The sequence below is a fragment of the Vidua macroura genome, chromosome 12, assembly GCF_024509145.1.
Source record: "Vidua macroura isolate BioBank_ID:100142 chromosome 12, ASM2450914v1, whole genome shotgun sequence".
Taxonomy (NCBI): Eukaryota; Metazoa; Chordata; class Aves; order Passeriformes; family Viduidae; genus Vidua; species Vidua macroura.
In genome coordinates, this window is record NC_071582.1 from 16,401,021 (window position 1) to 16,417,902 (window position 16,882).

The window sequence follows — 16,882 nt, forward strand, 5'->3', positions numbered from 1 at the left end:
GAGGGTGTGACCTGTCAGGAGCACAGTGCTGGGGCCTCGCAGAGAGCAGGAGGAGATGGAAAGTCTTGCTTTTGGAAGGCACCAAGAGAGAGGAAATGGCATAGCTCAAGCCTGCGTGGTGCTGAGCACTCCTTGCTGCTGCTGGAGGGGGCAGAAACCCAAGGCACATCTGAAGATGCTTTTTGCCTTCACAGGGTTAATCCTGTCTCCAGTGACCTGCACCACTCACTTGCTGCTTGGGACTTCCAGCACAGTGTCTGGGGGCTTGTAATTGCCTTCTTCCCTAATGCTTCTCTGCAGATTAGCAAAGAGCTTCGTGCAGGCAGTGTGGCAGGCTCAGAGACCAGAGCAAGGATGGATGAGCCATGCCAGCTCCCTGCGCTGCCCTGTGACTCACCTGCACAGGGGAGATGGCGCAGAGGTGGAGGTGATTCAGGTTTTGGGGCCCTGCTCAATCACTGTGTCCTCTGATAGCAGCACTCTGGGTAGGGTTATCTGCGTGTTAGACATGGTTACCTTCTGAGGATTTCTGGGCTCGTTGTGTAGGTGTCTGAGGTGTGATCAGGTAGGGTGATAACTCGTGATCAATATCCAGGCATGGGCTGAGCCACTGGGGAAGTGAAAGTGCAGCTTTGCATAGGAGCACAGATCTGCTCAGAGGCCCAGAGCTGTCTCCAGGAACAAGAGAACGTGTGAGTTTTTTAGTAAAAACACTACTTCCACAGGTATTTTCTTTGCAGTTGATAAATCAGCTTCAGGTTTCAGCCAGGAGATGTGAGGCATGCAGAACCAGGTGCGTTTCAGAGTATTTTTAAATTGAATGGGGGAGATTTAGGTTAGATATATAAAGGACATTCTTTCCTATGGGGGTGGTGAGACACTGGCACAGAATGCCCAGAGAAACTGTGGCTGCCCCACCCCTGGAAGTGCCCAAGGCCAGGTTGGATGGGGCTCTGAGCAGCCTGGTCTAGTGGAAGGTGTCCCTGCCCATGGCAGAGAGTTGGAACTGAATGATCTTTAAGGTCCCTTCCAACCCAAACCTTTTTATCATTCCATGATTCTGTGATTCTGGGGCAGTTGAGAAAGAAATGTGCCCCAACCAGACACAATCTTTCTACTATAAAAAGAACAGTTTCAGATTGAAATTGGTGACAAATGTCAGTGTATTTTTTTCTGTCAGAGGGAGGCCACAAGTCACGCACCAGCGTGTTCTAAAAATACAGCCGGCTTTCTTATTGGAAAAAAAAATTGCTCATTTGCATTTTGGTCAATGCTTTGCCTCATGTATTTACTAAAAATTCAAACACTACTGGTCTCACTGGAAAAGAGAAGTTTAGCAGACATAAAACTAACCTGGTGAGCTGAGATTCTCCAGCTTTTCTGGAGCACTAGATTTGGCCTCTGTTAAGCCTGAAATGAGCAAATCCTCACTTTGACTTTAGTCTAAAATACTTCTGGCTCTGTTTAAGCAAGTCATTATCTGTCCTTATGTGAGCTCCAGAGGCTCACCTGGACCTCCTCTCCAATGGCCTGGAATCTCCATTTCTGCCAGCCTGGGCTAGTGGCAAGGACACTCATGGATAATCTATAGGAGCAGAACTTTGAATTGCTCTGTGTTGCTCTGCTTGGTGCTACATGTGCAGCATCATTATGTTTGTTCAGTGTTGCTCCACGGCAAAATACAGTGCAATTAATCTGGTAAAAGTGTGTGCACTTTATGTGCTGGGAGAGGGAAAGAATTGATGGGAGGAGTCAGGCATGGAGAGGGAAGGCTGATCCCTTCAGCTGCAGATGAGGAAAATTATAAGAGGCCAGATCCTAGTCCAGCTCGAAGCAGTGGTGCAAGAATAAGTTGGGCACGTTTTGATAAGGGGGAGCCAGGCTTGTCTTTCCCCTTGGCCACAGCAGCAGCACCCCAGCAGGGCAGCCTGAGTCCAACACTGGCACTTGGGTTCTGGAGCGAGCAGCATGACCCCAGCATCTCGTGCTGGGCTGACAGAAGTCCCACTGGGACTGGGGATGGACTTTGCCAGTCTAGCTTGTGTCATTCGGGGAGGTGACATGACAAAAATTCAAGTTTCATGTGATTTCCCAACCAGTGTGTTCTGATGGTGGTGTGGTCAGACAGGGCCTCAGGTGCACGCTCTGGACCTGGCATACCCTGGCTCTGTGGCTGTCCTCTGTGCTTCCTTAAACAAGGAATTTACCACCAGGAGACACGAGGGAGCGGGGAGGAGAGGCTGAGGACTCCATACTGCGATGGGGAGGATGTGGGAGCACAAGGCAGGCAGATGACTCAAGCTGGGGACTGGTTGTGTCAGGACATAGGGCTGGGCTTGACATGCATCCAAAACAGACAATGCTGTTACTGAAATATGTAAGAGAAGGTGGCTGAGCTGCAATCACAAGTTACGTTTTTCAGGGTGGAAGAGGGGAGGAAAAGTCAAGTCATTTAGAGATAATAATCAGTTTTGTAGAGAGAGAAACAGAGCAGGGGGAGAGTACAGGCATTGGGAAAATGGACACTAGGAACTTGGAAAATGGGATTTTGGCACAGAAGTGGAGTTAATTTCAAAGAACTAAGGGTTGTATTTGGTTTTCTCCCAATGTGATCTCTGACGCAGAGCAGAAGAGAAATCCACCTCTCTTTACTTGTGGCTTGCCAAAAGACAGCAAAAGTAAACATGCACGGAGGGGCAGCTGTTAAAATCATACCCAATTGGAATGGAAAAGCTTCAGAAAGTGGATAAGACATTAGAAGAGAAAAGAAAAGCTGAGGACTTTTAAATTGTGTGTCAAAACTGAAACGTGTGGAATGCTTGGCTTGTGTTGCAAGGCTCTCCACGGTGTTTGCCAGGCACTTGCTTCACGGTTGGTAAATGAGTCGGGGATTTCATGCAGGGCCATGAAACATGTGGATGAACACGTGTTTGTAGTAAGATATGGTGCAAAAGCTGTTATTGTGCCACATGCCAGTCTGACACCAAATCCCGGAAAAGCTCATGGTCAAACATGGCATCCAGTATTTTAGTGCATTTTAGTGGATACACTATGCAAGTGAGACAGAAGTTTTGATGGGTGGAAGGAAAGCTGGAAAATGGGAATGAAGGATGCATTTTTGCAGCTCACACCATTCCACAAGGTCCTTGTGTGCACAGCTGTGTAAACTCTATCCAGGAGAGCAGTGGGGGTGTCAGGGGATGCAAACTGTGGTACCTATAGTGATGGACAGACAGTGCCTGGAGCCAAAGCTGAATACTGTGGCAAAAAAGCAGCTAGAAGTGGAAGCTTTCCAGTAAGTGTGTGGAGCAAGCAATCTTGGAGGCTGCTTCTGTCATTTTAATACTTCTTAAGAAATCTCACATGGGTTTCTTCAGTTTTGTCCCTGCCTATTTGCGTTTTCTGGGGGAGGCTAAGGAGAAGTCATGTTATCTGTGTGGTGATCTGTTTTCATGGTTGACTAGTTTTTATGAAAATGGGGTTGTGTACAACCAGCATAAAGAAATTATTTTAGCTATCTTGGTCTGTGGGAATTCATGACGCCCACTTTTAAAACAGTACAGCAAGTAGTTAGAATAGCTCTAGATATATTTAGCCAAAGAGACTTTACTGGTGGAGAGTGTAGAACTAGGAGGAAGGAAAGCCACAGACACAGCTCTGACCCAGTAAGGCCCTTGGTGACTTGCTGTGGGAGGAAAAACCCAACAACAAGACAAGGATACTTTTGATAAGAATATTGCCTTTTTACGACAGTATTTTTATTTCATTCCTTGTAGGAAGTTTGTGCAGTAAAGGCAGGGATCATAATGCAATTTTTGGGATAAATTCACCCGTGGGTTTGCAATCCCTGGGGTGTTGAAGGCACTGCAGGTCTGCCTGGCCACTGCTGCCATGGTGTCTGTTGGGCACTGGGGGTTGGTGCTGAGGGGTGGATGATCCTGAGCTCAGGGACTTCAAGACAGGTGATGTTGTAGAGCTCTCCAGGCTTCCTGCAGGGTTTTCTTCTTCACACTGAGAGCAGAGCAGCGGGACTGAGCAGCTGAGGTGGCTGTGCTGGGAGGCAGCTGCTCTGCTCCAGTGTCCTTCAGACTGCAGGGAAAGGACCCTGGCTCAGCCCACGAGCACGTGTTTCACTTGCATCCTTGAGGAGCCAGTCCACAGTGAAGCCTACAACTTGATTTTCTTTCTTTTCAATTAAAGGCAAGTAGCGAATCTGAAAACGAGAGCCCAAAAAGAAGACGCCAGAAGCAGTTGAAAAGAAAGTAAGTTTCTAAGGAAAGGATTTTGAGTGGTGATGCTTTGGTTTATTTCTCAGAACAGTAGTGCATTGGAATGTTTGATAGGAGTTGTCAGCATGGTGAGCTTGTAAAAGAAATATTTTAGTAATATTTTGGATTGCTAAAATTGAAGTATGAATATGAATCTATTGATGGATGCAATTTTCCAGCCTTTATTTGTATGTTCCTGCTGTGCCTGTGATGGAACCTGAATGAGTCAGGTTCACTTTCTGTTGTTAGTCTTTCACTTTTCCATCAGATTACTGATTCTCCTCCAGAGATACTTAAAACAGTTTAATCCCTTCTCCTCCCACCTTTTTGATTAATTGAGAATAAAATGCCAAATTATTATCCTCTTTTATCTTTTATAACCCTCTGTTAAAACAAAAGAACTTCCATAAAAAATGCTTTTGATGCCTAAGCACCATAACTTGAGTTCACTTACAGTCATATTTTATTGCCTTTTCCCATCTAGTAAGTGCCTTCTAGTTTTTCCCTACATTAAAGTGGAGTGGGGAACTATGAGCTGCCTGATGGAGAAAATCTAAACAGAGCCACATCATCCTGCTTGCTTTCTCCTGCAACTTGTTTTTTAACTCTTCATTTAGTTGTACCCATCGGTGCAGGAGGGAAGGTGATAAAGCACAGGGTGGACTGTGGTTGTATGAATCTCTCCTGGGCAAGGGCAATGATCCTTGTGGACCCTCCATGTCCTCTAGGAGGAAGGAGGGGCTCCTCCAAAAGGCATTTTGGAGCTGCAGCTTTGTTCCTAGTTGTGCCCAGAGAATGTGCTTCCTTCCACTAATTTACAATGTGACTTGGCTTCACACTTGGAAACTTGAATTGGCAGGAGAATTTCCACGGCAGGAGACTTCTTCCATTTTCTGGGCTCCAAGGAGCTCATGTAACTCTGCATGTTGTGGCTCATGCTCTGTGACAGTGAGCACTTCTCTTCAGATCCTCTTCAGATCCTTCTAGCCCATCTCAAAAATGCAGAAGTAGAGAAAAAAAAAATCATCAATCAAAGCCCTTGCCCAGCCAGGTTTAAGCAGTACAGCTCTGCCACCAGCACGTGAAGTGAGAGCTGCTCTCACTCAAGGCAGCTCACTCAAGTGAACAAAGCCCCAGGTGACTGAGACCCCCCTGCCTAAAAGCAGAGAATCACAAAACAACATCCCCCCTCCATTGCACTGAACAGCCAAGGGTAGAATTTGGAACTTTTTTCCTGTAATTATGGCCCTGATGGTTTGTTCAGCCAAGTATTTGTGTAGAAATATTGTTGCCCTTCGTGACCTACATTTCTGACCACAGAATTAAATGGAAAAGAGAGGTCTCTGCTGGAGAAGAGGATGAAGATGGAGGGGATCACGGCACCAGTGGAGAGAGTGAGCCTGAGCCGAAGAAAATTAAAGCGAGAAGGCCTGTCCAGAGGAGGTAAGGAATGGTTGGTTCAGTCTCTTTTTCTGCCTGTGCTGTGTGGAGAGGATATCCCTATTTGTCACTAGTGAATTTTTCATGCAATATTACCTTGGTTTGTGACCTAGTAAACCTAGGGCCTAGTTACTCCCTCATCTCCCCATCTCATGCTCCAGTGAGCACTAGAATGGTTTTCATTATAGTTCGAGCAGATTAAATCCCTTAAAAGTCTAATATTTGAGATTCGTGCTTCCTTAAAGCCTTATTAAAGTGGATGTTTACATAAACCATGCTGTATTATGGCTTTATTAACTCTTATTTTAGAACAGTGGCCAAAACTGGTGTTAAAAAGCCCCACAAAATCCAGCGTGGGAAGAGGAAGAAACCAGACTCATCTGAAGATGACGATGATGACGAAGACGATGAGACCCCCAAGAGACAAACTCGGCGAAGAGCGGCCAAAAATGTCAGGTGTGAAGAAGTGTGGGGTTGCTTGGGGGTGAGAGCTGGCTGGGGAAGGGAGGCACTGGGGGCCCTGACTCCCTGTGTGGTCCTGCAGGGAGAGACCTGTGGCTGAGGTGTGGCTCTTCTGACAGGTTCCTGCTGGGCACATCCAGGGTTTACCTCATTTTGCCATCTGTGAAGGAGGGAATGTTTACCAGTCCCTCCTAAGAGAAACGTGAGGAGGTTTGCATAATATTTCTAAAGCACTCTCAGATGAGATTAATAATTGCAAATAATAGATGAAAATGAGCAAAAGGGAGCAGCTGTGCTGGACTGGACCAATTGTCTGAGAGTGGCTAACAGGTAGTGCCTTGGGACAGTGTGTTGAGGCAGGGTGGAGTAAAGCTTTATCCATTCCCCAATGTACCTTCCCACCTTTCAGGCAGTCCCAATAAGGGACTTGCAAAGAGCCATCCAAATGGTGTTTTGTGGTGGTTAAACATTCACCAAAGACAGAAGTGCAGTTCCTAGGCACCCATGCAGCCTTTCGATGCTCTGCAACCTCCACACCATAATCTTTCCCTCAGTAGTGGAGACTTTCTTTGTTATGGCCTTGCCTCTGCTGCAGGGATTGTTCCACCTTATGAATCACCTGATGCTGGCCATGGTCAGCAAAACTATATGGGCAAGATAGAGGATTAGTCTGGTAAAGTGTAGCTATCTGGGTGTCTTGGGGGAAAATACTGAATGGATGACTTAGGATATGTGTGTGCTGAACATGCACTGAACCACAGCACAAATACTGGAGAAGGTGCTCCAGTCTGAGCCATTCTTTGTTGGTGGGCTGGGAAGAGTCAAGGGTTTTATATCAGTTTGGTTTTGATCTTACTCAGCTACAAAGAGGATGACGATTTTGAGACGGATTCTGATGACCTGATAGAGATGACTGGGGAAGGAGCTGATGAACAACAAGACAACAGTGAAACTATTGAGAAAGTTTTGGACATCAGGCTTGGAAAAAAGGGAGGTGCGTGGCTCTGGAAGAAGCCTTTATTTCTCTTGAACTGGTGCAATGCTTTTGCATCTTTAAAGTGGGGCCAAGGGTTGTTTCAGTGCTTTTCATCTTTTCCTCTATGTTTCTTATTTACATCTTGTAATATGTAAGAGCTTTTGTAACATACAATATTTAAAATCCTAAAAATTTCTATGTGCTTGGCAGCTTTTATTTAGCCTGCGCACATTTTAAAGACGCAGCCATTGTTCTGCAATTCCTGCTTTTCTCTGCTTTGAAATATGAAACAGATCTAGAAGAGTCAGTTCTCATAGCCCCATTGACAAAGCCATAATGAAAATAAAGCCAATGTTTTCTTCTCAAAGCCTTACAAAAGGATTTTTGTAAAACTGAATGGTTGTGGACACTTTCAAGAGGCCTTTAAATTATAGTTAAAGAAAAGCTACTTATAACAGATTTAAAAAGATTCTGTTGCATGGAGAACTTTTTGTGTGCCTGCCTTATAGGTTTTGGACGTTCTTTGTGCTCCCACAAAAGACGTATTAGAAGAGTAACTTTCTGCTGTGATGCAGTTGATGTCCAGTGGTGGGTAAGGAGGGTACCTGTGATGTTTCTCTTGCAGCCATTGGAGCTTCCACCACAGTGTACGTGACCGAGGCCAACGGCAACCCCAGCGCCGACTTCGACCCCGAGAAGGATGAGGGGGAGGTTCAGTACCTGATCAAATGGAAGGGCTGGTCATACATCCACAGCACGTGGGAGAGCGAGGAGTCCTTGCAGCAGCAGAAAGTGAAGGGCCTCAAAAAGCTAGAAAACTTCAAGAAAAAAGAGGAGGAGATCAAGCAATGGTAGGCTTCACTTCAAGCAGTGATTTGGCCTTGGGCAAATTGGTTTTAGCCAGAGGTTTGAGGAGTCATGACTGAAAATGTTTGATTTTTTCTTACAAAGTGTGTTTCATGTGCCTCTTTGCCTGTTGAGGAGTGTCCCCCCACACAGAAATTATATCTGTGGTGTGGATGGCTGGAAAATGGAGAGGACAAGGCATGAAATCCACACTTCTAGGCTTAAGAATTGGGCAGGCTGACGACCAGTAAATGGTGCACAGACTCACCTGGCCCAGGAGCTGCTGTGAGGGCTTGCAGACTTTTTACCCTTGTTAATTATGGGCTTCTCTGTGTGCAAGTTTTTGCATCAGTTTATGTTCAGTTTCCCCAGGAGCTATAAGGGGAGCTACAGTGTCTTTCCAAAGTGCTAAAGCTGGAGTAGCAGCTTCCATCTCTATTTGGTTCCTGTTTTGAGACTGATTCTTGCCTCAGAATAAGGCAGCATTTAACAGGGACACAATCTGAACATCTATGACATTTGCTTCTCAGCAATAATTTACAATTTTAGGAAATTTAAGAAACATGTAATATAACAATAATTTGCCCCTGTGACTTGTCAGAATGACAGAACCATATAGGAAAGTAGATTTTCTATATGCATGATCCATGAGCACTATTACAGAAGCATTATAGTGTTTTTTTGTTTTGTTTTGTTTTGTTTTGTTTTGTTTTGTTTTGTTTTGTTTTGAATTATTTTGCATCTAGGCTGGGCAAGGTATCACCTGAAGATGTAGAATATTTCAACTGCCAACAAGAGCTGGCTTCAGAGCTAAACAAACAGTATCAAATAGTGGAGAGGGTAATAGGTAAGTGGAGCCAAGACTTTGGTAAAGAGGTGAAGTAGGAATGGGAACTTTATTCCATGTGACAGCAGAATAAGTGTGCAGCTCTCTCTTCTTCCCTGTCCTTCAGTATGCCTGAAGAAAACCCCGTGGTGTTTACTGGATTTCATTCTGTGAAATTTAGGAATTTGGACAGTAGAAATCCAGGTTTACAGAGTTGTATTTACAAGCAATACAAATCAGTGACTCTCCTTGCCTGGAGTATGGGATGACACACTAGTATCCAACAGGTTGCTGAAATTGTTGCTACTGAATTTGTCTTCAACCCTTTGGATGCAAGATGTTTGTTTCCAAAGCAGCAGCAGGGGCCTGGCTTTTGTGAGGTCCACTTTCCATGGTGTGGTTAGGCTGCAAGGCAGCTCAGGGGCGAGATTTTCACGATTGATTAATAAAAATAAAACCAGAACCTACTGAGCACTTTGGTAATATCACAATCATGTCAGTCAGAGGTGCCAGCACCCAGCTGCTTTGGGAATTGGCCTGGGGAGCTGTTTAACCTATTTCCAATACAATTCCTGTAAAAACGTGGGTGTGAGGCAGTGATGGCCTGCCCTGCTCCCTCTGCTGGCTGCCAGCATTTCCAACCCTCCCTTCCCTTCTCTCTCCAAACACAGCTGTGAAGACCAGCAAGTCTGCCACGGGACATTCAGATTTCCCAGGTAAAGGCACATTTTTTTGGTCACTCTACACTTTTGCTCTGAGCCAAGACCTGTTTTGTGGCTGTCTGGGCAGTTCAGCCTGTGAACCATGCTTGTGGTTCAGCTGCTCAGCTACAGGTGCTGAGGTTTGGGCTTTTTTGCATATTTTACAGCAAACAGTCGCAAAACATCCTCGAATGACCCCGAATACCTGTGCAAGTGGATGGGGCTGCCCTATGCTGAGTGCAGCTGGGAAGATGAGGCTCTGATCAGCAAGAAATTTCAGCACTGCATTGACAGCTTCAACAGCAGGAACAACTCCAAGACGATTCCCACCCGTGACTGCAAGGTTTGCTGGCTTCTCTCCTTTGCTGGGTTCCTCCAGGCTGGGGGAAGATGCAAACAGTGGGAGCATGAAGTTTTGTCAGGATAAATGTCAGAGAACATTTTCCCATCCTCCCACCTGCGTTTGAAGGGTTGTTTGCTGTTCTTGTATTGTACTTCAAGCAGAGATGTGAACCCCTTTGAGTTTCATTTACTCTGTGCACAGTGAGAACGTTATGTCCCCCTGGGGAGTGGGAGGCTTAATTAATCCTTGCAAAGTGCTTCCTCCTCAGAAGGAGCTGCAGCAGTTTTAATATCATTTGGATGAAAAAACAGCACACCTGGGAAAAGAGGAAGCCTGCAAGATGCTGATACAGTGAAGGAGAGGGACAGAAATAATGGGAGAAAAACCAGAAGAGGACAAAGAAGGAAGTGGAGCTTGTTCTGACTCCTATGTATTTCGTGCAGCTTACTACACTCCTGGGGGACTCAGAGCCCTAATCATAAACCACAGGGCAGCAGGCAAATCACAAGAAATGCGGACACAAGCACTGGCTAGGAAAATGTGGATGGAAGTGAAGTTCTCTTAACTTGAACCGGTGGAGAGATACGCACTCTTTGCTGAATTCACAGATTTCACTGCTGAATTGTCAGCCTTTCAGCCACTGGGAGTTCTGTCTTTCTCTTCAGTGGACTTATGGCAGCATCTCTTCCAGGTGTTGAAGCAGAGGCCGAGGTTTGTTGCCCTGAAGAAGCAGCCCTCGTACATCGGCGGGGAGAACCTGGAGCTGCGGGATTACCAGCTGGAGGGCCTCAACTGGCTCGCTCACTCCTGGTGCAAGTATGTACACAGCCTGTGATGTTCATCCTGTGGCTTTTTTGTCCCTGAAGGATTTGGCACACCTCCTTTTCAAGTGAGGTCTGTACCCGCCCTCCCTCTGCAGCTTGGAGGATTTCAAATATTACCATGCCCAGCTGCATTGCAGACACTGCAAGCAGGAACTACCTAAAGCATGAACTTAAGAAACCTTGTGTGAAAACAAGAAGCATTTTCCCTGTCTGGGCCTGTTCACATGATGGATTTGGCTGAGCCTGGTACATATAAGCCCTAGATTTCCATTGACTTAATGGGAAAAATGGTTTCTGGCTTAGTGTGCTTATATATACTCATTGAAGTCTTTGAGAGATGTCCTTCTAAAATTAGGCCACTGATTCCCCTCTGCCTTTGCCTGTTTTCCTCCAGTTTGGAGTCATCATAGCTCATTTTTGCATGTTATTGTGCCATGTTCAGTCTGGCTGTCCCTGGGATCCACTTGGAAGTGTTCAAATAACTGTTTTTGCACTGCCCCTCTCTGTCCTTGTCATGGATTGCTGTTCATGTGGAGCACAGTCAATGAGTAGTGTCAGAAACATGCACTCAGACAGCATTTTTCTGTTTGTTCTCCTCTTTCTCAGGAACAACAGTGTGATCCTGGCTGATGAGATGGGACTGGGCAAGACCATTCAGACAATATCATTCCTGTCATACCTGTTCCATCAGCACCAGCTGTATGGCCCTTTCCTGGTGGTCGTGCCCCTGTCCACCCTGACCTCCTGGCAGAGGGAGTTTGAAGTGTGGGCACCCGAGATAAACGTGGTGGTTTACATTGGAGACCTCATGAGCAGGAACATGGTGTGTAATCAGAGAGCAAAGGGTGAGGGCTCAGGGAGAAGCACTGGGTGCAAAGCAGCAGCTTGTGTGTGATGTGTGTGACACACAGTCAGCTGGAGAGGCTGGTGGATAGTGCTGGCAGCCCTGCAGGCAGCTGGAGCTGCTGGAGCTGAGTGTGTGGGTGTAACTCCCTGCTGCAGGGAATTTTCTGCTTTATTTTGCCTCTTGGAGTGAGTACAGGAACACTGGCTTCTCTCAGAGTCTGGAAGCCAGTACTGATCTGGAGTGAAACATGCAGTGAGAAGTCCAGCAGTGTAAAAGTGCTTGTGTTCAGTGTTTGGGACTGTTCAGACAATGGGACACGCAGGTGCAGACTCTAGTGGTGTCTGCAGTGAGGTGATGTGTTCATTAATGCCACAACAGCAGGTTAACCTTATTTTGTTACCTGTGCAAGGGCAGTGGAACCATGTGTGGGGTAAAACAAATTGTTCCTTGGGCACCTTGAGCTCATCAAATGGCACCTTGGAACAACAGGGGTTTGGACTTGGTTGGAGTCTCTAGCTTACAGCTACACTATATATATACACTATAATAACAGTTGTTAACTTTTTCCTTTTGATAGCATGTGTTCAAGTTAACTTTTGTCTCCCCTCACAGATACGTGAATATGAGTGGATCCATTCTCAGTCTAAAAGATTGAAATTCAATGCACTTATCACAACGTACGAGATCCTCCTGAAGGATAAGGTGAGTCATTACTCCAAGAATGTTTTTATTTAGACTTTCTCTCATTTTCAAAGGAGAAAGCCAGTTCTCAGCTAGTGGGTTTCACCTCTTCCTTCTGTGGTGATGGACAACTACAGCCACTGTTTGCTTTTCTTTCCCAGTAATGCAAGCAAATGTGGGAATGTGGGACACATTTTACAGTGTCTTCACTCTTGTACTGCATAGTTGTGCTATTCTTTTTACATGTAAGACATCTGGCAGGATCCAGCAGTACCTGGATTTTTACCTGGTTTAATTTAGGCTTGTTAAGAGGACAAAACATTACACTGAACCTCTGGCCACAGTGTTAACAGTATTTACATTTTTACATCTACAAGAACTCTGTCTGCTTAGGAAATATTCATCAGCTCAGTCAGAGTCCTAGTAGAAAACTAAAAGCTTAAAAAAAAAAGAAAAAAAATTAAATCAAAGCCCTTGAATTACCTGAACTTTTTAGGCTTGTTCATCTGCTCTCCTGTTCTTGCTCCAGTGGGACTAGTGCTACCCAGGGCCCCAAGGGCATGGAGAAAGGGGGAAATAAAGAGCTGGGGAAGGACTCTGCTTTCTGGGTAAAGCAAAGGAGGACTAGGATAGGTGTACTTGCTGCAGGCCTATTGAGATACAGCAGGACTGTTGTACAGCATAGCTAATTTTCACCTTTTCCTTTCTGGGAACGCACCCTGGTCCCCAAATTTTGTTAGCAAGAAAATCCTGTGAGGGTGCAGCTGCAGGGCTGGGTCAAGACACCCTGGGCAGCCCACACTGCAGGGCTTCCTGCCTTGGAGAGATACATGTGCAAGGTGGTGGGGCCTGTCTGACCCAGCATCCCCTTGATGCCTGTGTTTTTTCCTTCTCTTCCTCCAGACTGTTTTGGGAAGCATTAACTGGGCCTTTCTTGGCGTGGACGAAGCCCATCGGTTGAAAAATGACGACTCCTTGCTGTACAAAACCTTGATTGATTTCAAGTCCAACCACAGGCTGCTGATCACTGGCACCCCACTTCAAAACTCACTCAAGGAGCTCTGGTCTCTGCTGCACTTCATCATGCCGGAGAAGTGAGTCTCCTTTCAGGCCTTCCAAGAAATGTCTCTGTTCCATTCTTCTCTGTTAAATAGGCTCAAGGGAGTGCAGAATGGCAGAAATCCCTGAATTAAACTCAGTGGTGTGACAGCAATGATAGGAGAACAGACATTAGTGGGGAAAATCAAAGGTTAAATAACTAACACGAGGAGTATTTCTGGCAGCCAACTGAATGGGGAAACCTGATACATGCCTTTCAAATCTGTCTGCTGTCTTCCAGCCATCTCTAAAAAGCTAAACTTGTTTTAAGCAATCAGTTCAGCCATTTCTGAGGTTTCCAGTACACTGTGGTTCAGGCACCTCTGCCAAGCATTTAGTGGCAGCTCTGGGGGTGCTGTCTGGCTGATTGTGTGTCCACAGTGTAACAAATGTTTGGTTTCCTTTAAAATAAAATGAGCTATGGGCATCTCTAAGGCTAAGGCAGGCATGCCCCAAAGCTTACTGAAATCATGTTTGACTGCAAGAAGAGCTGTCCCCCAAATTATTTTTGTTGGATCACAGAAAGAGTGAAGGAGAGGCTTGAGGTTTCCCAAGTGGAGTAGAGCGGATCTCCACATTTCAAAGGAGCTGTCAGGAAGCAACAAGCCCAAAAGAGCCTTCAGGGCAGGGTAAAACAGTCCAGTTGTCAAAGCTGTGCCTGGGGGAGGCACCGTGGAAAATTCAGAAACTGCTGCCAGGTAAATGCCAGCAGAGTAAAATAGTGGGAAACTTGGGATTTTGGGTCCTGGGAGTGCGGAGGTCCTCCACACACACCTCCTGAGTGTGGAGCTCAAATATAAGATGTTAGGAAGGTGTCTAAGCCCAGAGATCGAGCTTTGCCAGCAGTCTCTTCAGTTAACCAGAGCAGAGTGAATCTGTTATTTTCCACTGTGTTTCCATTAAACTGCTGGTCTCCTGCCTTGTGGTGAAGCAGGAGTGTATCCAACAGATGCTGTTTGGTGCCATAAGACAAGAGGTATTCTGACACCTCCCTTCTCCTCTTTTCTGTTGCCAGGTTTGAGTTCTGGGAGGATTTTGAGGAGGATCACGGGAAAGGTAGAGAGAATGGCTACCAGAGCCTTCACAAAGTCCTGGAGCCATTTCTGCTGCGCAGAGTGAAGAAGGATGTGGAGAAATCTTTGCCAGCCAAAGTGGAGCAGATCCTCCGGGTGGAAATGTCTGCTCTGCAGAAGCAGTACTACAAGTGAGTCACTGAATGAGTTACTGGGAGTTCCAGTAGCAATGGGCACATCTTTCTGTGGGCCTTGGCAATGTGTTCCAGTATTCTGTGCATACTGTGGCCTACCATCACCTGTAGTATTGGGAGCTTCCCAGCAGGAATATGAGGTAGGGGAGTTGATATCTTTCCTTCTGGAAGATGTTTTTGTAGAGTGATACAGTTCAACTGGCCAGTTTTGCAAGATAGAGGTTATGTCACTGGGGGAGTGACAATATGCACAAAGTTGGGATGCTGTTCAATATTAAACAGTGATAGTATCAATAGGAAAATCAGGTCAGGGTTTTTAGAGAGGAAAGAGCATCCTGTAAGAGAAGTGAGGAGAGATGGAGGGAGGGAAGTATACTGATGCCTGAATGAGCTGTTCCTGAAGGTTTTGTTCCTCTAAGGCTCTGCTCTGCACCAAGGAATGATCTGGACTTTAATTTTCCTGCCTGCAGGTGGATTTTGACAAGAAACTACAAAGCTCTTTCAAAGGGAACAAGGGGAAGCACATCTGGTTTCCTGAATATTGTGATGGAATTGAAAAAGTGCTGCAACCATTGCTACCTTATCAAACCTCCCGAGGAAAACGAGAGAGAGAATGGCCTTGAGACCCTGCAGGTGAGTGGTGTCCTTAGTCACCATCTTTTTCCCTTAAATTTCATTCTTTTGTCTCCCCAACAAAATAATAGCTGGTGAAGCTTTATATTCTGTGGCTTCTTCTTGAAAAAATAGTTCCCACAGCTAAGCCATTTGAACCCCCAGCCCTCCACATCTACTGTAGGCAACTTTTTATGGCCTTGTAGAGCAGGAGTTGGGGGCAGTGTAGGATCTGTTTTGTGTGATTCATTGTGTGTGTGGGCTCTGCTGTGTAAATCCAGATGATTCGATTGGAGATGTAGAAGAGATGAATGACCCCCAAAAGGAGCAGGTGTGTGCAGGTCTCTGTGTGATGTACAGGATAAGATTGGAAATGATGGTTATTTCTTCAGTCTTTGATCAGGAGCAGTGGAAAGCTGATCCTCTTGGACAAGCTGCTGACTAGGCTGCGGGAGAGAGGCAACAGAGTGCTGATCTTCTCCCAGATGGTGAGGATGCTGGACATCTTGGCAGAGTACCTGACTATCAAACACTACCCTTTTCAGGTGAGAAACATCAGCATAGAAAACAGTGGGATCCCCTTGAAAGTGTGGGAAAAAGTGGAAGGAGCTTGAGCAGCAGGAGTCACTGAGTTCCCCAGAGTCTGGTGTCTGGGATTACAGGTGGCACTTACTGGAAGGAACTGGGATGTCCCTTCATTTCAGTGTGACCCCATCTCTGCAAAACTCCTCTGACAGGCCCCTGCTTTGGGCTGTGTCATGTGATAAACCCTGAGCACAGTGAGCACAGAGAGCCTGGCTGGAAGCCTGTAACGGGAGCCGTGGTGTCACCCGCTGTGTGCCTGCTCCCTGAGCATCCCCCAGCCCTTGTGACACAGCTGAGGCAGTGCATTATTTTTAATTGGTGGCTATTTTTAACAATTAAACGCTGCAGGCAGCAAAGGGGGCTGTAGGGCTGACAGCACTCGGGCGCAGCAGTGCCTCAGGGCTGCTTTACCTTCTTGCTTTTATCATTCTTGTTGATTCTTGCAGCGCTTGGACGGCTCGATCAAGGGGGAGATCCGAAAGCAGGCGCTGGATCACTTCAACGCCGACGGCTCCGAGGTACCGCAGTCCTGGGCAGAGGGTTTGTGGCTGAGCCACAGGTTGTGACTGACACCAGGGGATTGCTTCAGTTCAGTTCTTTTCACAGGACCCCAGGTGCTTTTAAAGACACGGATATGGCAGGTTTTGCAGCCAGCCATATTGCTTATTTGAAATATCTCACATCCAAGGAACAGGGTGGCAAGTCACATTTCCAGAAAGCTCTGAAGAGGCTGGGAAGAGCCAAAATTTAGCAATTCTCTCCCTATTGGTCTGGAGAATGAGATGGTTGCTGAGTGATTCCAGTCTGAAGCTGGTTTTGAATATGAAATGACAGAGGCAAAAGAAGGATTTTAAGTGTTGGCAGGCAGTGGAGTCCAGTGCTGGAGGTGAAAGTCTCCAGTGTAATAGGAGAGGGCATCTGAAACCTCTCATCTGGGCTTGCTGACTCATAGTGACTGGTGCAAGATACTTGTTTTTGTGTCAGTCACCCCAGCTGTGAGAAATACCTCTCCTCACTCCAGAAGCCTGGGCTGGAGCGGGATTCTTGGCTCACACAGGGGCTGTGAGAGATAGTGGTTGCAGGATAGTTAACAAAAGGAAGTGTGAGGGGGAAAGGAGCAAGAATGCCCCTAGAACCTGCCCTTTTCCCTGTCCTGAGGACATCTA

General features: G+C 46.3%; 1 protein-coding gene across 5 annotated transcripts in view; it reads left to right on the forward strand.

The window, feature by feature from the left end:
* CHD2 (chromodomain helicase DNA binding protein 2) overlaps positions 1-16,882 on the forward strand; it is a 56,067-nt gene that overhangs the window by 19,081 nt on the left and 20,104 nt on the right. For 4 of the 5 annotated variants that reach the window (XM_053988836.1, XM_053988834.1, XM_053988833.1 and 1 more), the window contains 16 exons: positions 4,201-4,262; positions 5,589-5,711; positions 6,018-6,164; positions 7,031-7,164; positions 7,772-7,997; positions 8,739-8,839; positions 9,490-9,534; positions 9,687-9,862; positions 10,554-10,678; positions 11,293-11,509; positions 12,146-12,235; positions 13,118-13,308; positions 14,328-14,516; positions 14,990-15,152; positions 15,524-15,676; positions 16,163-16,234. In XM_053988836.1, the coding sequence (XP_053844811.1) occupies positions 4,201-4,262; positions 5,589-5,711; positions 6,018-6,164; positions 7,031-7,164; positions 7,772-7,997; positions 8,739-8,839; positions 9,490-9,534; positions 9,687-9,862; positions 10,554-10,678; positions 11,293-11,509; positions 12,146-12,235; positions 13,118-13,308; positions 14,328-14,516; positions 14,990-15,152; positions 15,524-15,676; positions 16,163-16,234 (2,214 nt within the window). Of the gene's footprint in view, positions 1-4,200; positions 4,263-5,588; positions 5,712-6,017; positions 6,165-7,030; positions 7,165-7,771; positions 7,998-8,738; positions 8,840-9,489; positions 9,535-9,686; positions 9,863-10,553; positions 10,679-11,292; positions 11,532-12,145; positions 12,236-13,117; positions 13,309-14,327; positions 14,517-14,989; positions 15,153-15,523; positions 15,677-16,162; positions 16,235-16,882 lie in introns of those variants that run through there. The other variant, XM_053988837.1, reaches the window with a different exon arrangement.